At 40.0% G+C, this 22,854-nt stretch overlaps 1 protein-coding gene across 2 annotated transcripts in view; it reads left to right on the forward strand.

Moving 5' to 3' along the window:
• si:dkeyp-97b10.3 (NACHT, LRR and PYD domains-containing protein 1) overlaps positions 1 to 22,854 on the forward strand; it is an 86,667-nt gene that overhangs the window by 27,417 nt on the left and 36,396 nt on the right. For both annotated transcript variants that reach the window (XM_043702084.1, XM_043702083.1), the window contains exons 2-8: positions 7,697 to 7,728; positions 8,669 to 8,704; positions 9,841 to 9,885; positions 10,504 to 10,539; positions 10,743 to 10,790; positions 16,453 to 16,494; positions 20,602 to 20,646. In XM_043702084.1, coding sequence (XP_043558019.1) covers positions 7,697 to 7,728; positions 8,669 to 8,704; positions 9,841 to 9,885; positions 10,504 to 10,539; positions 10,743 to 10,790; positions 16,453 to 16,494; positions 20,602 to 20,646 — 284 coding nt within the window. The remainder of the gene's footprint in view (positions 1 to 7,696; positions 7,729 to 8,668; positions 8,705 to 9,840; positions 9,886 to 10,503; positions 10,540 to 10,742; positions 10,791 to 16,452; positions 16,495 to 20,601; positions 20,647 to 22,854) is intronic.

Consider the following 22,854-nt stretch of genomic DNA (forward strand, 5'->3'; position numbering starts at 1 on the left):
TGGGGCGGGACGGGGCAGGGTGGGAGTGGACAAGGTTGGGGCGGGTTTGGAGCGGGCAGGGTTGGAGTGGACGGGGTTGGAGTGGGTGGGGCGGGGTGGGAGTGGACAGGGCTGGGGCGGGCCGGGGCGGGGTTGGTGTGGGCGGGGTGAGTTGGGAGTGGGCGGGGTTGCGCGCAGTGTGCTTTTGCTTAGTGACCTGAACAGGGAGCAGACTTCTCAGAAAACTCTGAGACCCCGAGGAAATCAATTAACCGAATAATCAATTATCCAAACGAAATAGTGCCCGCCCATCTCGTTCGGATAATCGAGGTTCCTCTGTATTGAGTACAGGAGTTGTGAGGTCATGTTGCAGCAGTACAGGGCATTGGTTAGGTCACTGTTGAAATATTGCGTGCATTTCTGGTCTCCTTCCTATCGGAAAGATGTTGTGAAACTTGAAAGGGTTCAGAAAAGATTTACAACGATGTTGTCAGGGTTTGAGCAATAGGGGGAGGCTGAACAGGCTGGGGCTGTTTTCCATGGATCGTCAGAGGCTGTGGGGTGACCTTATAGAGGTTTATAAATCATGACGGCATGGATAGGATAAATAGACAAAGTCTTTTCCGGGGGGGTCGGGGAATCAAGAACTAGAGGACATAGGTTTAGGGTGAGAGGGGAAAGATAAAAAGAGACCTAAGGGGCAACGTTTTCATGCAGAGGATGGTACGTGCATGAAATGATCTGCCTGAGGAAATGGTGGAGGCTGGTACAATCGCAGCTTTTTAAAGGCATTTGGATGGGTATATGAATAGGAAGGCTCTGGAGGGTTATGGATTGGGTGCTGGCAGGTGGGACTAGATTATGTTGGGATATCTGGTTGGCATGGACGAGTTGTACCAAAGGATCTGTTTTCATGCTGTACATCTCTATGACTCTGTGACACAAAATGTTAACTCTGATTTCTGTACACAGATGCTCCCAGACCTGCTCAGCTTTTCCAGCAAAATCTGTTTTTGTTTCTGATTTACAGCATCTGCGATTCTTTTGGTTTTCAGACAGTAGGGCTGCTCACTCACTAAAGAGAAGCAACTGTTGATGGTTTAATCTGAAGACAACCATGACTCAGGAATTTTGTACATGGTGTCCCAGTGGATACAGTCTATCTCTGACCTCCAGCTGAAGTGGAAGACGGCTTGGGTGACTGCAATGGCACAGGTTCTGGGAATGCGCCAGACTTGCGCCACATACAACAACAGAGAAAGCACCTCACACCTGATGACTAGGTTTTTACCCGCAATGAAGAGGGAATTGTGCTCCCAATAGACCAGTTTCTGCTTCACCTTGGCAATGCACTCCTCCCTCGACTTTGCACATGCCCTACCGCTGTCAGGTTTGAATCCTACCTGATGTACACACAGCAAAACCTCTATACAACACACAAACAAGGCAGGAGAGAGTAGGCAGCCCTGCCTAACTCTGGAACTGATCGGGAAGCTTTCTGATTGCCTTCCATTGACTGAGGCTGGTTTGTAGTGCAGAGTGCTGTCAACTGCACAGGTTTCTACACTGGCTGAGGTTACCATGAAGGATTGTCTTTCTCAACCTGTTGCCTCACGTGAGTTGTGGTGACCCTTGGGTTAATCCATGACCAGTTGTCTCTGTCTAATGAGAGAGCAGCCCTAGTGTCTGATAAGGCTATGGCAACTTTACCTTTAGTAAGCTCTGTGACCTTCTCATCCTCTCCCCTTCCCTGAAGTGTGGTAAACTACACTGGTTGCCTGTCTCAAATGAGAGAGCAGCCTACAGTCTGACACGACCATTGTGGTTATACCTATTGGCTACCATCTGAGATCCATATACTGTAAACCGCATCAATAGCCGATTTGTTCTTCTTCTGAATACACGCCAAGTCAGAAAGCTATGCAAGTTGATCATTATTTTAGATTAGATTACTTACAGTGTGGAAACAGACCCTTCGGCCCAACAAGTCCACACCGACCCTCCGAAGAGAAACCCACCCAGACCCATTCCCCTACATTTACCCCTTCACCTAACACTACGGGCAATTTAGCATGGCCAATTCGTTTGTGGTTGAATTTTTTTTTAGGGAGCTGCGTGGATAGATCATAAAGCAGAGGTTTGGCCTAAGCTATTTTATTGTCAGTAGTGTACTTTTGAAGTGCAATCCCTGTTGAAATATTAGACGTAAGATCCCAGAAAGGCAATGTGCTAATGACCACATCATCTGGTTTAGTGATGTTGACTGTATGTGAAGTATTGACTAGAACACTGGGAACAGGTCTTCTGCCCTTTTAAATAGCTCCTTGTTTTTTTTCAAAGAGACAATCACATGCAAATGTGCCCGAGTGTTTGGTGCCTCAAAGCTCATAAAAGTTCCCATAGAAATCTCCAGTTGGAGAATTTTGTCAATATTTTGACTGCATTTATTACCAAACAACTGCCCACACAACCCATGCAGTTTCAATGTCTGTATGTCACTGTCAGCAATGACACAGGATTTGTGTAATGGCTTCAGAGGTCAGGTTTATTTCACATAGCAGCATGATGCTCTAAAATTAACTAGAACACTTGACTCTGGTTAGAAAGAGCCTTCAGTGCCTCACCCACTACCCCTCTGTCTGAGTTGAATGGCATACTGACAGTGAGTGAGGGGAACAGGGAGGAACCTGCCAGCGGAATGGTGAGGAAGGCAGCTACCATTGTGGGGGAGGGGGGGCAGCGATGGAGAGCCAGCTACAAGTTAGACGATTTATGGTTCTAGGAGAAAGTGAGGACTGCAGATGCTGAAGATCAGAGCTGACAAATGTGTTGCTGGAAAAGCGCAGCAGGTCAGGCAGCTTCCAAGGAGCAGGGGAATCGACGTTTCGCATAAGCCCTTCTTCAGGAAAGCGATTTATGGTTCTAGGTCAAGCAGAATGGTTGTCCAATTATAACATCGATAATACCAACCTCCTGTTTCTGGGTTGGTGGCAGATATTCAGCTTATCTGAACAACAGTGCCGTTTCTCTTCTGCACTAAGCTGTTTATCCCTTACGTTTTGTTGTAGAGATATTATGTGCCATATTTTGTTTATTAATAATGGAAGCCAGGCAGGTCCAATGGTTATAACATCAAATATTTATTTTTTCCTTAGTAATTGCCTTTCTCCTCAAGTCACACTTACACTCACAAGCTCTGGTTCAATAATCCATCCCAGATCTGGGCTTGTGTTATTCTCAGATCCATGTTTGAAGAGCCAAATTCAAAATTAATCCAACAAAATTGTAACTGATGGATCCTCGCAGTGACCACTGATCTGACATTGTTCATTTTGGAATATGTGAAAGTAATTTAAGGAATATATGTATCTCCTTTAAATGTGAATTTGGAATAACAGACTTTAGTTTGCCATCTAGTATGTTTACAGATGTGCTGTATGGAGCCAACATTTCCAAAAACGTCATCCAGTGTCAGCAGTCTAGTACCTAACTGAGCACAGCAATATAATCAGGCTAGAGTTCAAAGCTAGTCTTTACATTGGCATTATTCAGGATTGAAATCAATGGAAGTAAATTCATTAACCTCACTGAAATTGAGATGACATATCTTGCCTACTATCCTCAAAAATAACAATAGTTTAACCTGAATCCATCACCTTGCTGTGCTGACTATCATTTTCACTGGGCTGAGGTTAAATATTGCTGAAAAGGTACTTAACCGCTTTTTAGATTGGCACATGGAATTAACTGGAACACAAAAGGCTTATGTGCTCAAATAATCTTGAGAAGTGAAGAGTTTCCTTCTGTATTATATTCTTCCACCCACCTAAACGGCACACTAAACTGCATTTGCCTTTGTGCAATTTCACTGTAGCTGTGGATTAATCTTTTTCATAAAATTATATCATATGGGTATAAAGGTAAAGTCACCATATTCTCCAATTCTCGTTGGAGAGAGACAACTGGTGTTGAGATTAACTTGAGGGTTATGTTAATGCCTCAGGCAAAGGGTGAGTTTGAGAAGGCAGGACATTCATGGTGACCTCTAACCAACACAAGAATTGAACCCACACTGTTGGCATCATTCTGCATCAGAAGCCAGCTGTCCAGCCAACAGAACTAGATAAGTCCAGGAATACCTTAAGACAAAGCATCAGAGCTGTGACTATAATGTTTTGGGAATGAAACAGAAAGTCCTGGTGAAATTCAGTAGCTCTGGCAGCACCTGTGGAGAGAGAAGCAAAATTAATATTTTGAGTCCCATGACTCCTCTTTGGAATAGATGTATTGTGTGCCTTTTTTGTTTGTGGCAGTACAAAACATGTTTTGTGTAACTTTTGATCTGCTGATGCTTCTATGTTTCAGTCTACAAAAAGTGGCCTAGAAATTTGTGCATTTCCATTTTTTGAAGTGTAGGAGTTGTAGAATACAGTGCGGACACCTGTTAGTCATGCCTGAGGCTCTCCCAATATTGGGTGTTGATTTGCCTTTTCATGGAGCTGGCAGTATTACTGGGAAACTGTAATTTTAAATTAGGCTACTGCAATACCTCAGGTAATTGAAGGCTGGTCAGTTACTGGGCCAGGACAGACAACTAATTTGGCTGGGTGGTAGTGGAGATTGTAAGGAAGAAAGTGGTGGACGGTGGAAGTTGGCGTGGAATGGTAGGTTGGAGGGCTTTAGGTAAATAATGGGCCCATTTGTGTATGTTGGAGCCATGTGTTAAGACGGTTGAGTGCCTGACAAGTATGTGCCAGGGCAATCAAAAACAGGTCTGGTAGCACATGCAGTACTTTCAGTTTATTATGTTATCGTGCCTTTTAGAGTACTGCATCTATTCTAGTTTCTGTTTGTATAACTGATACCAAAAATTATCGCAATTCCCTTCTTATTCCAAGAAATGACATTCTCCATCTATTCCAATTGCAGACTGACATTAGTTATTTCATGAAATAAAGTGAAAGTCTGTTTCTCATTATAACATATGAAGTATAAATAATTATTATCTGCATTTTAAAACTTTTTTTTAAAATATAAATTGCTGCTCCATGATTACGGTATCTTCTTAAGTTGGAAGTGTTATTTTCGCTGTGTATCACTTTGCTGTTTTAAGCTGTTGTAACTTAGTAATTTGTGTAGTGATTCCTTTCTTTTCAACCCGTTTGGAGTCACAGGTTCAGTCATACATTTTTAGTCACACTGTTTGAAGAAGCTTTATTAGTACCATATATCTTTGAGGTTTTATAATACACAGTTGCGGACTTTGATTCATTTAGATATCTGAACCTATTTTATATAAATGATTTGGATGTGAACATAAGAGGTGTAGTTAGTAAGTTTGCAGATGACACCAAAATTAGAGGTGTAGTGGAGAGCGAAGAAGGTTATCTCAGATTACAACAGGATCTTGTTCAGATGGACCAATGGACTGAGAAGTGGCAGGTGGAGTTTAATTTAGACAAACGAGAGGTGCTGCATTTTGGGAAAGCAAATCTTAGCAGGACGTATACACTTAATGGTAAGGTCCTTGGAAGTGTTGCTGAACAAATAGACCTTGGAGTGCAGATTCATAGCTCCTTGAAAGTGGAGTTGCAAGTAGATATATGTCAGTAAATAAGGCATTTGGTATGCTTTTCTTTATTGGTCAGAGTATTGCGTACAGGAGTTGTGAGGTCATGGTGCGGCTATACAGGACATTGATTAGGCCACTGTTGGAATATTGCGTGCAATTCTGTCTTCCTATCGGAATGATGTTGTGAAACTTGAAAGGGTTCAGAACAGATTTACAAGGATGTTGTCAGTATTGGAGGCTTTGAGCTATAGGGAGAGGTTGAATAGGCTAGGGTTGTTTTCCCTGGAGCGTCGGAGGCTGAGGGGTGACCTTATAGAGGTTTACAAAATTGTGACGGAAATGGATGGGATAAATAGACAAAGTCTCTTCTCTGGGGTGGGCGAGTCCAGAACTAGAGGGCATAGGTTAAGGATGCGAGGGGAAAGATATAAAAGAGACCTAAGGGGCAACTTTTTCACGCAGAGGGTGGTACGTGTATGGAATGAGCTGCCAGAGGAAGTGGAAGAGGCTAGTACAATTGCAACTTTAAAAGGCATCTGGATGGGTGTATGAATAGGAAGGATTCGGAGGGATACAGGCCAGGTGAGATATCTGGTCGGCATGGATGAGTTGGACCGAAGGGTTTGTTTCTGTGCTGTACATCTCTATGATTCTATAACAGGGGTCATTAAGAGCTTATTTTTTAAAGACACTTCATGGAAATCACAAAGCTAAGCCAATTGCTTTGACTTGTTTATTGTAAATCACATGCCTGGGTGTATGGCTTTGTTTTTAATATTATTTGGAGTTCATTTGTGGTGGAGCTGTTCAGAGAAAGAGTCTCCACAAGTCAAACTCTGCCATACTGAGAAAACCATTTTGGAGAATGTAGTGTAATACCTGAAAAAACTGCTGCAGCTGTTCTCTTGAAAAGACTGAATTCTTGAAGATTCTCGAATGAATCTAGTTTAAAGTTCTTAATTACAGCTGCCTACGTTTAGTGGTGTTCATTACATATGCCAGGATGCTGAATAAAAACCATCTTGAACATTACACCTTATACTTTTATTTCTTTTAAAAACTAGCAATTATTGGCCAAAGTGTTGTTATTTTTCAAAATTAATCTTTGTAGAGAAAGTTATTTAATATTATTTGATTTAATGTGTGTTTGTTTCATTATTTGGAATAAAAATCACATTTTTATTCCGATTACAAACTGTGTGTTAATCAGCTTTACATCTTTTCTGAATAAAACCTGTTTTTGCAATAAAGCAGTAATATTGTTTGCTAAAGAAACCTGGATTATGGATTTTCTTATTCTAATCTCAATCTGGAAAAAGTATTTTGTTGACTATGAAGTATTTAAATTTATTAGTTGTGGCCAGGGGAGGGGTCGGGCTTGAAAACAGCAGTGCACTCTCCTCTGTCATAACAACATGTATGATTGGTTGAAAATATATCTCCTGTAGCAACAACTCAGGAAATTAAGAGAATTTCAAGGTATCTGTGTTGGTTGTTAATATTACAGAAATGCAGGTTTTAGAATCATAGGAACCCTATAGTGTGGCAATAAGCCATTTGGCCCATCAAGTCCAAACCAATCTGAAGAGCATCTCAGATCCTTCTCACCATATCACTGTAATCCTGTATTTCCCATGGCTAACCCACCAAGCCTACATATCCTTGGATACTATGGGAAATTTATCATGGCCAATCCACCTTAACCTGCACATCTTTGGACTGTGAGAGGAAAGCAGAGAACAGGAGGGAGCCCACACAGACACAGGGAAAATATGCAGACTCCACACAGACAGTTGCCCGAGGCTGAAATTGAAACCCCGTCCCTGGTGCTATGATGCAGCAGTGCTAAACACTGAGTCAGATCTCTAGGGAAGTTAAAATCAGTGCCTTATTCACCTTGCAGTTCCATAAAAACTTTGGACAATTGAAATTTTACCACTTTTTGTTTGTGGCAGTACAAAACACAAATGTGATATGCAGTATTGTATTGTAGTGGTTTTAGTTTCTTTTTAGCATTACTTCAGTTATGAAAGCTATTCTCTTCCACTATCTGTTAAAGATAAAGGAGATAATCTAAATGTTGATGCAAAACATCAGACATAAGGACCACAACTGACATGTAACTGGTCTTTAATTTTCTTACAGTGAAGAGAGAACTCCAACAATTGACTTAAAAGGTAGGTGTTTGGCTTCACTGATAGTTCTGGCTGTTTTGAGTGTACCTGTAGCTGTTGTGTGTTTTGCACATGACCTGACAGGGCTACAAAGTATTAAAGCCGAGAAAATATGTGGGAATATTAAATATAGACCATGCTTCCTATATAATTTATTTCTCTGATGGTTCTCTTCAAATAAGGTCAGTGCATTTCCACTTTTAGCATCAAGACATCCTCATCCTGGACAATATTCTTGATCACAAGTAGTCTATCCTTTTGGTTTTCCTTCCCAAGCTTTTATTGTTGCATATATTTTGGGAGTGTGCACAGGCATTGCACCGTGGTACTGTTGAAATAATTGAGAGCTGGCACACTGAGCCAACGTCTGCCAGTGTAAATGAGCACATTCTGTGCTTTGTTCAATCCAGGGAATAGGAGCATGCTTAATATTCATCTCCTTTAAGTACTGTGGCTGAAGTATTTCTTCCTTCAGGGAGGCCATATTCTCTTATATTTTTGCATTTTGGATGAGCGAACAGGCATTCTAGAAGGGAAAGAGAGGGATCACTGGTCCATTGGCAAAGTCCAAGGCATCAGTGTTTGGTACAGTGAATGGGACAGAAAAAGGACTGGCGAGCGTTAATCTCCTTCAAGCCCAAGGACAGGAAAGGCAGCATGCAAGGAGGATAGAAAGGTTTGTGTTTCTGTTAGTGGAAAGCAGCGTTATAGTAAGGGATATAACTTCATTTTAGAGGAAATGTAGATAGCATTTATATAGACTTATTTCCATAACTTTACCACAATTGTTTTTGCTAGCAAGGACTATACACAACTTACTTATATGGATGAATAGACCCTTTTATTGTTTTTGTTTTGAGGATCCTGCATAAAAGACTTTTGTGAATCCTCATATTGATTTTGCTGTGTCTTCCACTACTGTTGGTTTTTTTTTATTTTACAGAACAAAATCCAGATATTGTTGAAAATTCAGAGTCAGGTCAGTGGTGTTCAATTTTTCACAGTCTTGCTGCTATCAGATGAACATATCATTTCCCACTCACCTAGAACAGAAATATTCAATCATGGACAGTCAAGAGACACACCATACTGAAACATTGCCCAGTAAACACTGTTGAATATTTCAGCAGTGTAATGGGGTAGGAATGGTGGATATTGTAATGGATGTGCGTGTCACTTCCTGATTTTACTTCTAACTACACCACTCCCATCCCTACTCACCAATGACATCCCCCATCCCCCCAATGATTGTCAGCCTGCATACACGACGGGCTGCTGAGCTCTGATTGGTCGACAACTCTTGAGATGGGTGTAGAAGAATGGATTTACAAGGGGCTTAATCACGTTGACTGCCTGACGCTGCCCAGCTAATTGCCTGATTGGAATGAAATAGCTTTGCGATGCTTGGGAGAAACGTGGGACAGGATTCCCACAGTGGTTTTCTAACCAGTGTAAGACTTCCATCAATCACATTAAATACTGGCCAATATCAGCATGCAGAGGGGCAAGCTTCATTGGTGGGTGTTTTCACTTTTTTGCTTTGTCTTAATTTTCTTTTTTTTTGTTCACGTTTTAAAAAATTGATATCTCACAAACCTAACTTTTTGAAGTAGTCATCTTGTGATACCAACCATAAGGTTTTCAGCCTCTTTATCAACCTCTAAAACCTTAAGGCTCAAAATGAGCATGTCGGAAGTTCTGTGGTTTAAGGGGTTTATGTCTAAGTCAAGTGGAGACCTCAAAAAGAATGCAGAGATCTCTTAGATCCTAAGATAATTGAACCCATATCCCAATGTTAGGAACAACTTTTAAGTAGTTGACCTTCTGATTTTTGGGCCTTACCTGGGAACTGATCTATTGTTGGAACAGCACAGGCACCATTGAGACAAATGGCAGCATTCCACTACTATTCCTTACAAGCAAGGGCTATCTGTCTTGACTATGAAAATAATCCCACCTGACAATTTGAGTACAGGTCTTACCTTTGGACAATGGCTGACTTGGAGGCCACCCCACTACACTTACACTGACTGGGCACTCTAATCAAATTCTTGACCGTTGACCTGTAAAGGAGCTTCACAGATATTTATAATTTCCCCCTTTTTATTGTGAAAGGTTCAGATGATGAAGGTTCTTCAGAATCTGGAAAGAGTGAGTCTGGTAAGCGGACATGTTTCTTTCTTTTGATGTAAACTAAAATTTGCAATATCTGAAATGCTTGTAAAAGCAGCATTTGACAGGAGGAAGTCTCCTCCACCTGGGAACTGACCGATTGACCTCTCCCCCTCTCTCTTGTTCTCATTGATCAAACTTGGCTGATGCAATTTATGAGCAGTCACGGTCTCAACTGGCCCGTTCTTATAATTGGCACCCTTCATCCTTGGATGCCAGTGAGTTTACTGTACTTAGACTGATCAAGAGTTTCAGTATTCAATTTAGTGAATTTAGCATTATTGTATTCAAACTTAGGTATATTTATTTAAACATAAAAATCTGATTAGATAATGTTACGATAGAATGGCTAATAATTAACATTTATAACACTTAGTATGAGACTAGAATAAAACACACATTGATTTGTACAAAACAACCAACTCATTCCCAAAACGTCTTTTGAAATTTCTTAACTGAATTAACTTTACTAGCATTACAAACAACTTAAGCAATCTTTTAAATATTTGTTTGTTTGAGGGTGTATTTTGGTTTTACTCTTATTCCATGATAGAAATATTAACTTTTATTTGTTTTTGCATAACATTCTAAATGTCACTCAACAAGAACATAGAAGCTCCGACTCATCTGAGGCAGAACTTGGTAATGTATACATATTTTACATTGCTCTATAACATTGTACATTATTTTTGTCTACAACTGCAACACTTCATCTCAGTACTGTTTCTATTTAATTGTGCACAAGTTTGTTACACTATGAATGAATCCTTTGTTAGATCCTGAAATTATATCTTTTGCTTTAGAGATTGTAAAAGTTAATAATTAAGTTAATAATTATTCTCTAGATGCCAATGAAACGACTGCTGAGGATGGCCAGCCAAATAATAATCCAGGTAGTACCTAGATAAAAATCATAGCCTTAATTTTTTTAAGACAAGACTTGACTCATTTCCGGTGGAGCATTGGGGTATTGATTATCAAAACAATTATTGCACACATACAAAATAAGTCTACACCTTTGTTGTCTAGTCTACTGGTTCAGATGGGCATCAGACATTTCTTGGCCTTACACAAAGAATTGTGGAAGGCTCTTTGCATACACAGTCACTGGGAGAATGAGGGGATGTGCAACCCCCGGACCATAGTTCACTTTGCCTAGGTTTGCCTTGCTTCCAATTCAAATTAAAGAAGTGCTCCTGATTAACCCTTTCGTCCTCTTCCACACACCAACTTCTTATTTGTGGTTCTGGCTTTGTTCTTCCGAAATTCTAATCAATTGTTTTGTCAAAATCTGCATCATCTAATATAGATTAATTTTATATTTATGCTATTGCTCATGTGCAGGGAAGGGCTGCTATGCATAATTAATCATCAGTGCTTTTCAAAACGTGTTCAGTTTATGTAAAATACATGTAGACATTTATGTGATATGTAATAAGACTTTATATAAATGCAGATTTTGAAAATTTTTGATTGTCTTTATGGGTATGTTGTTAGCTGTTTAAATGTTATTAATATGGTACCTAAACACCTTTGTCCTCTATACAGTGTGGTCCCAATATTACCCTGAAAGGTGATGTAATGGAGTTGAATCTTGTCAAGGGTTTTCCTGATCATTCACTGTGTCCTTCGTGGACATTCCATAGAAATTGGAGAAATGGTCTGAATACTGCTGTTGCTGTTTCTTTGACTTCTCTGAGAACTTTTCATTGAAGTTACAGAAGACAATGGGAATAACTGCTGTAGAGATTCAACTTCAGTGCTGCTGTTTGCATTACACACTTTTTAAAAAGAACTTCATTATTTTTATAACTATTGAATATTACTATTTCAATTAAATAAACCTAGAATAAAAATCTAGCATTATTAATTGTGACTATTGGATTATTGAAAGAAAACACAACTGACTCACTAATGTCCACTAGGGAAAGAAATCTGCTGACCTGACATAATCTGGCCTAAATGTGACTCCACAGTATAATGGTTGACTCTTACCTGCTTTCTGAAATGGCCTAGCAAGCCATTTCATTGTATTCAAGTAAACAGTTTGCCACTATCTTCTCAGGAATACTTAGCAATGGGTGGTAAATTCAGACTTTGCCAGAAAAACCACATCCCATTAATGAAGAATAAAAAGATATCAGCTTGAAAGACAGAAGTAAATGACACATTAATAAACACAAATGCTTTTGAGAACTGTCTTTAAAATATAGAGTCATAGAGATGTGCAGCGTGGAAAAAGACCGTTTGGTCGAACTCGACCATGCCGACCAGAAATTCTAACCTAATCTAGTCCTATTTGCCAGCACTTGGCCCATATCCTCTAAACCTTTCCCGTTCATATACCCATCCAGATGCCTTTTAAATGCTGAAATTGTACCAGCTTCCACCACTTCCCCCAGAAGCTCATTCCATACACGCACCATCCTCTGTGTGAAAAAGTTGCCTCTTAAGTCCCTTTTATATTTTTCCCCTCTCACCCTAAACCTCTGCCCTCTAGTTCTGGACTCGCCCACCCCAGGGCAAAGACTTTGTCTATTTATCTTATCTCTGCCCCTTCATAATTTTATAAACCTGTATAAGGTCACCCCTCAGCGTTAGGTGCTCCAGGGAAAACAGCCACAGCTTATTCAGCCCCTCTGTATAGTTCAAATCCTCCAAACCTGGCAACATCCTTGTAAATCTTTTCTGAACTCTTTCAAGTTTCACAACATCCTTCCGAGAGGAGGAAGACCAGAATTGCACACAATATTCCAACAGTGGCCTCACCAATATCCTGTACAATCGCAACATGACTTCCCAACTCCCCTATACAGTACTCAACATCATGGTTGTGGGTATGTTCGCCGAGCTGGGAAGTTGATTTGCACACTTTTGTCCCCTGTCTCGGTGGCATCTTCAGCACTTTGGAGCCTCCTGTGAAGTGCTCCTGTACTGTGTCTTCTGGAATTTATTTGGTTCTGTTTCTACTGGTCCTATCATCATTGTGTTGTCTCAGTCGAATTTGTGGTCCCTGTCTTCTGTGTATATGGCTACTGGGGATAGCTGGTCATGGCGTTTAGTGGCTAGTTAGTGTTCGTGAATGCGGATTACTAGTTGTCTGCTTGTTTGTCCCATATAGTGTTTCATACAGTCTTTGCATGGAATCCTGTAAATTACGTTAGTCTTACACATGATGGGTATCGGGTCTTTTGTCCTGGTGAGTTGTCTGAGCATGGCTGTCGGTTTATGGGCAGTCATGAATCCCAGTGATCAGAGACGTCTGGCTGTCAGTTCTGAGATGTTTTTTATATAAGGTGGGGTGGCTAGTGAGTTAGGTTGTGGCATGTCCTCATCACGTTGTTTGTCTGTTAGGCATCTGCAGATGAAGTAGCGGGGATATCCATTCTTTGCAAAGACTCTGTAGAGGTTTTCTTCTTCCCTTCGTAGGTTGGGAGTGCTGCAGTGTGTTGTAGCCCTTTTGAACAGGGTCATATTGCAACTTCTCTTGTGTGTTTGGATGGTTGCTGTTGTAGTGCAGAACCTGGTCAGTATGTGCAGCTTTCCTGTACACTTTTGTGGTGCATTCACTGTTCTGTGTTCTTTGTGCCATCACATACAGGAATGGGAGTTAATTGTTGGTTTCCCCTCTCTCATAAATCTGATCCCTATGAGTATGGTATTGATAATCCGGTGTGTGTTCTCGATTTCTGTTCTCTTAATGATAACAAAAGTGTTGACTACACATCTGACCCAGAGTTGGGTTGGATTTGTGTGAGGGCTGTTTGTTCCAATCTATGCGTAACTGCTTCTGCTATGAACCCAGAGATGGGTGATCCCATAGGTGTTGCATTGATCTGTTCATATATTTGGTTATTGAATGTGAAGTGAGTTGTCAAGCACAGTTCTAGTAGTTTGAGTATGCAGTCCTTTTTGATAGGCTCCCCATCATGTTGTCTGTTCTGCTTGTCCAGGAGGTCGTCTTTTGTGTCTCTGGCTAGAATTTTGCAATTGAAGTGAACAGTGCCGTTACATCAAATGAGAGCTTTGTCCTTGTCTATGTTTATGTTCTTGAAGTTCTCTAGGAATTCCTGTGATTATTGTATGGAGTGTTTCGATCTGCTAATAAGATGTCTTAGTTTTTGTTGGCCTTCTTTTGCCAGTTTATGCGATGGTGTTCCTGGAAGTGCCACATTGGTCTAAGTGGTATATCTGGTTTGTGTACTTTGGGTAATCCATAAAATCTTGGGGTGTTGTTGCTTTCTGGTTTCATCTTTTGTAGGTTATTAGTCCATTTTTTGAAGGTTCCATAGTGTGTTGTTTACTCTATTGGTTAGCTGTGGCATTGGGTCACACTCCCTCTGGAGGTAGGTGTTGGTATCTGCAAGTAGTTTCTCTGAAGGTGTCACCGATTCAGGGGACAAACATTTGCAAATCAACTTCCTAGCTTGGCGAACACGCCCACAACCACAACAACCAGCACCCAAGCTACAAATCTTTACTCAAATCTTGAACTTCTATACTCAATGCTATGACCAATAAAGGAAAGCACACCAAATGCCTTCTTCACTATCCTATCTACCTGCGACTGCACTGTCAAGAAACTATGAACCTGCACTTCAAGGTCCCTTTGTTCAGCAACACTCCCCTGGATCTTACCATTAAGACCTACCTGATTTGCCTTTCCAAAATGCAACACGTCACATTTATCTAAATTAAACACCATCTGTCACTCCTTGGCCCATCTGATCAAGCTCTTGTTGAACTCTGAGGTCCACAACACCTCCAATTTTGTTGTCATCTACAAACTTACTAACTATACCTCTTATACTCACATCCAAATCATTTATATAAATGATGAAAAGCAGTGGACCCAGCACCGATCCTTGTGGCACTCCACTGGTCACAGGCCTCCAGTCTGAAAAACAACCCTCCACCACTACTGTCTGTCTTCTGCCTTTGAGCCAGTTCTGTATCAAATGGCTGGTTCTCCCAGTATTCCATGTGATGTAACCTTGCTAACCAACCTACCATGAGGAATCTTGTCAAATGTCTTACTGAAGTCCATATAGATCATGTCCACTGCTCCGCCCTCATCAATTCTCATCGTTACTCTTTCAAAAAACTCAATCAAGTTAGTGAGACATGATTTCCCACCCACAAAGCCAAATTGACTATCCCTAATCAGTCCTAGCCTTTCCAAATACATTTAAATCCTGTACCTCAGGATTTCCCCCAGCGACTTGCCCACCACCAATGTCAGGCTCACCGGTCTATAATTCCCTGACTTGTCCTTACCACCTTTCTTAAATGGTGATACCACATTAGCTAACCTGCAGTCTTTCGGCACCTCACCTGTGACTATCGATGATCAAAATATCTCAACAAGGGGCCCAATAATTACTTCCCTAGCTTCCCATGGAGTGCTAGAATACAACTGATCAGGTCCGAGGGATTTATCCACTTTTATGTGCTTTAAGACATCTAGCACCTCGTTCTCTGTAATATGGGCATTTTTCAAGATGTCACCATCTATTTCTGTATCTCCCATGTCCTTCTCCAAGGTAAACACTGATGCAAAATGCTCATTTAGTATCTCCCCCATCTCCTGCGGTTCCACACAAAAGCTTGTTGATCTTTGAGAGGTCCTCTTCTCTCCCTAGTTATCCTTTTGTCCTTAACATATTTATGAAATCCCTTTGGATTCTCCTTAATCCTATTTGCCAAAGATATCTCATGTCTCCATTTTGCCTCCCTGATTTCCCTCCTAAGTGTACTCCTACTGCCTTTATACTCTTCTGACAATTCACTCAATATCTCCTGTCTATACCTGACATATGTTTTTTTCTTTTTCTTGACCAAAATCTCAATTTCTCTGGTCATCCAGCATTCCCTACCAGCCTTGCCTTTCACCCTAACAGGAACATACTGTCTCTGGACTCTTGTTATCTAATTTTTGAAGGCTTCCCATTTTCCAGCCGTCCCTTTACCTGCCAACATTTGCACCCAATCAACTTTTGAAAGTTCTTGCCTAATACCTTCAATATTGGCCTTTAGAAATTTAGAAGTTTAACTTTTAGGTCCTGTCTTCTTTTCCATCACTATTTTAAAACAAATAGAATTGTGGTAGCTGGCCCCAAAATTCTTCCCCACTGACAGCTTGGACACTTGCCCAGCCTTATTTCCCAAGAGTAGGTCAAGTTTTGCACCTTCTCCAGTAGGCACACCTACATACTGAATCAGAAAATTTTGTTGTAAACACTCAAAAAATTCCTCTCCATCTAAACCCTTAACACTATGGCAGTCCCAATCTTTTGAAAGTTAAAATCCCTGACCATAACCACCCTATTATTCTTACTTATAGCTGAAATCGCCTTACAAATTTGTTAAGTATCGTTGAACAGGAAGAATCAACTTTGCTTTTATAGAGAACAATTTGTATAATGATTAAACAAGGCTATTGCTAATTTGAATACCAGGAAATATTAAATGTTCATCCTAGTAGTAGTGTCCTGTGGTGCTCAGTTTAATGAACGTTACTGAAATCAGCCTTTTTTGCAAATGTTTCAACCACAGAACAAGCTGCAGATGACCCATCCTTGCCAAGACTGCCACCAGGTAATTGCAGATTTCACTTAGCTACGTTGAAGGATATAAAGCAATATACATAGCAGTAAAGCCACTGTTATTAAAATTAATTCAAATTAAATTTTGAATTGCATGAAATTATAGCTTTTATTAACTATGTCTCTGCTTGTGAACTTCTTCTTGGGTTTACAATTATGATAAGCTACCCATAAGCTCAACAACTTTATTCACATCCATTTTTAGCTTCTTTCTCCTTTCCTTTGAGTGAATCAAGTCCATGTTAGAGCAGGTATCTTTGATGCATTGAATTGCGCATGAAGAAACTGGGAAATCATAAGCTGCTCAAAACTGATTCACTTTCCAGTCACTTGCTGTTTAAGTCCTGAACTGGTTTTCTGCTTGGGGATGCTATCAAATGTATGACATAGTTCTAAATCTTGGCATCAGCCTTATTCAGGGCATGTGTTCAGTTTGCTAGTTTTAAGTAGGCATGACAAGTTTTTGCATGTCAGGGACTTTAATGTTGTACAGTTAATTTATTTTTACTGCCACATATTTACAAGCTTAGAGAGTTACTTTTAGTGCTTTTCTCAGTGCATTTAATGAAAGAAGTGGGTTTCAGAAAGAATATTCTTAGACACAAATCTAATATGATACACATTTGCCATCACAAGAGGAATGCAGAAAGCACATCCAGAATTTTTCCCTTGAACTTGTGATATCTGTAGACTATGCAAAATTTAGAATACTTGGTAGTGAATTTCAGGAAGTATTAATTGGAATTGGTATTCTAAGGAATTAAAATATTGTAGCACTTTGATAGAAAACGTTTTGCCACCTGAGTAGGAACATATAAATTTCATGCATTTATCCAAATACTATCCATCACCTCACTTTAAGTGTGTTGGGGTGTACGGGTCACACCTTTGCACTTGCATGAGAAGGCTTTTCTGCACTTGAATAATGTGAAGCCTTCAAATAGCTAATAGTTCAGTGACATTTCAAACGCATTCACATGAAAGGGGAATGGAAGGACATCCACAGCTGGCGCTCTCTGGATAGCTATAGATGCAAAGGTTACAAAGAGAATAAAATGAGGCTTGTGACAAATGTAAGATTCCCAATAATGTAGAGAGCCAGGTTCAATACTGAAAGTAAAGAGGAGATCTAATAGAAGAGATTGAGGAAAATTGCAGAAAGAGATCAGTGGCTAATGTAAATGGCAATCAAAAAGTCTTTTATAAATAAATGAATCATAAAAAGATTGTCAAATAAATAGTAGGGTCAATTAGAGACCAAAAAGGCAATATTTAGACACAGGGCATGGCTGAAGTACTAAATATACAGAGAAACATAGAAGGTAGGAGCATGAACAGACGATTCAACCCCTCAAAACATTAACCAAGATTCTGGCTGATCATTGAGTTCAATCCCCAAATCCCACCCTCCCCCACCATATCCCTAGATCCCTTGAACCACAAAGACTATATCTGCCTCTTTCTTGAATACAGATAATATTTTGACCTCAACCACTTGCTGTGGTAGTAAATTCCACAGTTTAGATCAGAGTGGTGCTAGAAAAGCACAGCAGGTCAGGCAGCATCCGACGAGCAGGAAAATCGATGTTTTGGGCAAAAGCCCTTCATCAGGAATCCTGATGAAGGGCTTTTGCCCGAAACATTGATTTTTCTGCTCCTCGGGTGCTGCCTGACCTGCTGTGCTTTTCTAGCACCACTCTGATCTAAACTCTGGTTTCCAATATCTGCAGTCCTCACTTTTGCTTAGTGAATTCCATGGGCATACCACTGTCTGGGTGAAGAAACTTCTCCTTATTTCAGTCCTAAAAGGTTTACCTCTTATCCTTATCCTTCTGGACTCCCCCCACCATCAGGAACATCCTTCCTGCACCTACTCTGTCTAGACTTGTTAGAATTTGATAGATTTGTATTAGATTCCACCCCTCTCCCATTCTTCCAAACTTTAAAACTGATTGACTCAGTCTCCCTCATACATCAGTCCTGCTATCCTAATAATCAATTCGATAATCCTTCACTATATTCCCTCGACAGCAAGAACATCCTTTCTTGGATAACAAAACCAAAACTGCACAGAATATTCTCAGTATGGCGTCACCAGTGCCCTGTGTTATCGCAATAAGACATCCTTATTCCTGTTCTTGAATCCTGTCGCTATGAAGCCCAGCATGCAGTATGCCTTCTTTACTGCACCAGTGTACTTACTTTCAGTAACTTTAGGACCTGTTTTCACCGGAGGAGAGGATGCTGTCATGTAGCAATGAAGAAGGGAATGCTAATGATATTGGACAGGATCTATTTTAGTATTTAAAATGTATTAGTCCTCAAAATAGAAAAATCACCTTGTGGACTGACATACAAGATTATGCAGGGAAGTAAAGGTGGAAATTGGAATCTGTGGCCACAGTCTTGCAATCCTTCTAAGAAATGCAAGTGGTTCAGAAAGCTTGCGGATTGAAAATATTCCAGCCCTGTTTGCAAAGGTAGAGAGGGATAATCTTGGCAACAAAAGCTAACATGCGAAACACTGATGGTGAGAAAGCTTTAAGCAATAATCCAGGACAAATTAATTGTCATTTGTGAAAGTACAGACTAGAAAATGAATGTCAAGATTAATTTGTTAAAGGCAACTTGTGTTTGCTTAACTAGATCCAGTTGATTATTGGACTTAATTTAAATGTTCAAAATCACAAATATTTTGGTAGAATAAATAATGAGAAGCTTTTTTCCACTGAAGGAAAAGCGAGTAATGAGAGAACACACATTTATGGTGATTTGCAAAACAACCACAAGCAACAGGAGAAAAGAATTTTGGTGCAGTGCATTGTTGTGATCTGGAATGCAGTACCTGAAAAAGTGAGGGAAGCAGATTCAACAGTAGAATTTAAAAGGGAATAGAGTAACTACTTGAAGGGAAGTAACTCATGACTATGGGAGCAGGGAAGGGAAATGGAAATGGAATCTGAGAGCTTCACCAAGGAACAGGCATGATGGACTAAATGACCTCCATCCTTCTATAATGGGGCAGCATGGTGGTTCAGTAGTTAGCACTGCTGCCTCCCAGTGCCAGGGACCCAGGTTCAATTCAAGGCTCAGGTGACTATCTGTGTGGAGCTTGCACATTCTCCCTGTGTCTGCGTGGGTTTCCTTTGGGTGCTCTGGTTTCCTCCCACAGTCCAAAGATGTGCAGATTGGGAGAACTGACCATGCTAAATTACCCATAGTGTTCAGGGATGTGTAGTTTAGGTGCATTAGTTAGGGGAAATATAAAGTAATAGGATAGGGGAATGGGTCTGGTTGGGCTACTCTTTGGAGGGTTGGTGAGGACTTGTTGGGCCAAATGGTCTGCTTCCACACTGTAGGGATTCTATGATAATCTATTGTGCACCAGCATAGTTCATACAGTGACTCTAGAATTATCAGCAAAGGGATCCTAAACTCACCTGGAATACTGACAATGCTGCTGTTAAAGTTTCCAATACACAAGATGGCCTTCTCAGGAATCAACACAAGAAACCAAAAGGTCACCTGAACTCTTGGCAACTCCATCTTAAACATGCAGCAGCTAGCATTCTTACCTTTTCCCCAGGGAAAACCAACGTAGCATTAAGAACTCACACACAAATGCATCAGCACCGAGTGAAAGAACAGTGGGAAAATACATTAATGTCATTCACACAGAGAACAAACTAGATTAATAATTCACTGTAGTGTACTTGAACTGTCTAGTCTTTCCTTTGGATTGTCTATAAGCAAGCAGCACCACAGTAAATGTGGCACTGAAAATCTATAAATGACATTGTTGCAGAAAGACTTAAACCAACTTTCTCAGTGCTACATAATTTAAAGAAGTTATGTTAAAGGATCAACAAGGATTTAGCCGAATATCTCTAATGTGGTCACCCAGATATTACTGATGTAGTGGGAGTGATTGTTGAGATAATGCTGGAATACAGTTGGGAGAATTGAGCTCTACAATTATCAATCCTGGAATTAACTGCTAGTATCAAGAGATATAAAATGGAAATGTTATGCTGTTAAACATTTTATTCTTATTCTTACACAAGGAAAAAAATATTAAAAGCTACAATCCATTTTCCAGAAAACTGCAGAACTGAAGAAACAACAACTAATCCATCAGACACAGGTCTCTTTATTTTTATATTAAATAACAATAATGGTGACTAAAACATCTTTAAAATTCTCTTCAGAGAATTTTCTTGTTCTAATTGGGGCTTATGGGAATCAGAAGTATAAGATTGTAAGTGATCTTTTAGATATATGTTTCTAATTTACATAATTATTGTCACATATTTAATGTTAATAGAGAGAATGTTTTGAACAAGCATCCTAATTAGATTTGAAAATACTTCATTTTGTATCTATAACATCCAGAGAACTGTGATAATAATGAGTTTATAGTTTAAAACATATGCTTATGGTTTTCTTTTAATAAAAGAAAAAAAGACTGAAGCATTTTCATTGTTTTCCTCAGTGAGACCTGTGTATGGTGCAGAGGGTAGGAATGTGGAAGTGATAAAATTTGTGAGCATTATTCAGATTTACTCTGCTTTCATTTGGAAATGTTGTACAATGGTTTCTTACACAAAGAATATTGACAATGGGTGTAACTAAGTAAACAGTCTTATCAGATTATTTGGAACATTGCGTTTTTCCAGCTCTACTTTGTAATAGTGAATCCTGGATCGTGCATTTTATTAGAACACTGCCCTTTCCCCCTTTGGCACAGATTTAATTCAAATAAGTGACATGGATGTGACAGATTCAATTTGTTTCCCATCCAGTTTTCTCCCTTTATCTTTTACGAAGATGACAAGAAGAACAAAGAAATAGATTCTTTTGAAGATGGTCAATAGCTTTGTTTCTTCTTTAGCATTGTGCAAAGTGATTAGGTACAATTCCTCATCCCTATCCTAAATGCTAATTTTTGCGGTTGAGCTTGGATATTAAGTAGCATTAGTCTATTCAGCTTTGGGAATATTCAGTTGATCTGGTAGTGGAGGGTTGGCAGGATGATTATATCAATCTAACATTGATCAAAATCTAATATCTGACATAGGTGAGTGACATCAAGCTATCTGCATTTTACTAGCTGTTAAACCTATTGTGCAATCAACGTTTATAGCAGAAAACCTGTTTCTTTTCCTGTTCTGTCTGTACCTGTCTCTATTGTGATTATGTCCAACTCTAGGACCTGAGCCTATTGCTGTTGCATATTTCACAACTATGTCTGGCATTTTAAAATAGTTTAATACCAGCTTTCTTCTGTAAGTTCTGAAGAAGGGTCATTCAAAACTTAACTCTGATTTCTGCACAGATGCTGCCAGACCTACTGAGTTTTTCCAGCAATTTTAGTTTTTGTTTCTGATTTCCACCATCCGCAATTCTTTCTCTGATTTTTATGCTGATAATAGCTTTCACTGGCTCGCAGGTTTCTGTGTACATTCCAAAAGTAAGACAGTGATGGCTTTACAGTAATTTAATTTGAAGGGGCAAATAAACAGCTGTGCATAAACACAAGGGGTGCTGCTGTTTTAGGAATGAATAACAGAACTCAGGTTTTACAAAGGCGCCCAGAGTTCTAAACTGCGCTCACTGATACAATCTCATCAACTAAACTATTTTCATTGAGAAGCTTATCCTGTGTTCTTTGACAACTGTTATATTTTGTTTGCTGTTTGGTTTTGATTTGTCTTGTTTTTTCACACAAGCTTCCCTGACAGTGCTGGTTTTAGAACATAGTTTCATGGCCTATTCTGTAGCAGGAAGGAGGAACTAGCTGCATGAGGAAAAGATTTGGCCCAGAGACAAGAGCACCTTGTTCTGTTATAGTTAAGGAGGTGGCATCTATTTAAGGAGGTGGCAAAGGGGAGCCTTTAGCAACATTCTTTAACACTGTTCACCCTTTAGCACTCATAATCGCTGATACAAGTGCTCACATTATTTCTCCACCATGTTCCTCTACCAAGTACCTGTACCCCTGAGTTGAGAGTGTGGTGCTGGAAAAGCACAGCAGGTCAGGGAGCATGTGAGGAGCAGGAGAATCGACGTTTCAGGCAAAAGCCCTTCATCAGAAATCTATCCCTGAGCAACGCAAATCCCGAACACTCAAGATGCTGGCACAGTTGGCTGGTTCTTGACAGTAAAGCTCTGGTGCTTGTGCCAGATGTATCTGTTATGCCATTAAGATATGTAGATGGCCACACTGCACATTGTCCCACAAGATTAACCCATTTGTACACTGGACCCTTATGGTTGATTATGTTATAAGCACTGAGATGTCTGTTGAATTGTAAAAATGCCAATATATTATACTGATATTCACAATCCCAAG

Source organism: Chiloscyllium plagiosum, chromosome 13 (assembly GCF_004010195.1).
Source record: "Chiloscyllium plagiosum isolate BGI_BamShark_2017 chromosome 13, ASM401019v2, whole genome shotgun sequence".
In the NCBI taxonomy this organism is placed as follows: domain Eukaryota; kingdom Metazoa; phylum Chordata; class Chondrichthyes; order Orectolobiformes; family Hemiscylliidae; genus Chiloscyllium; species Chiloscyllium plagiosum.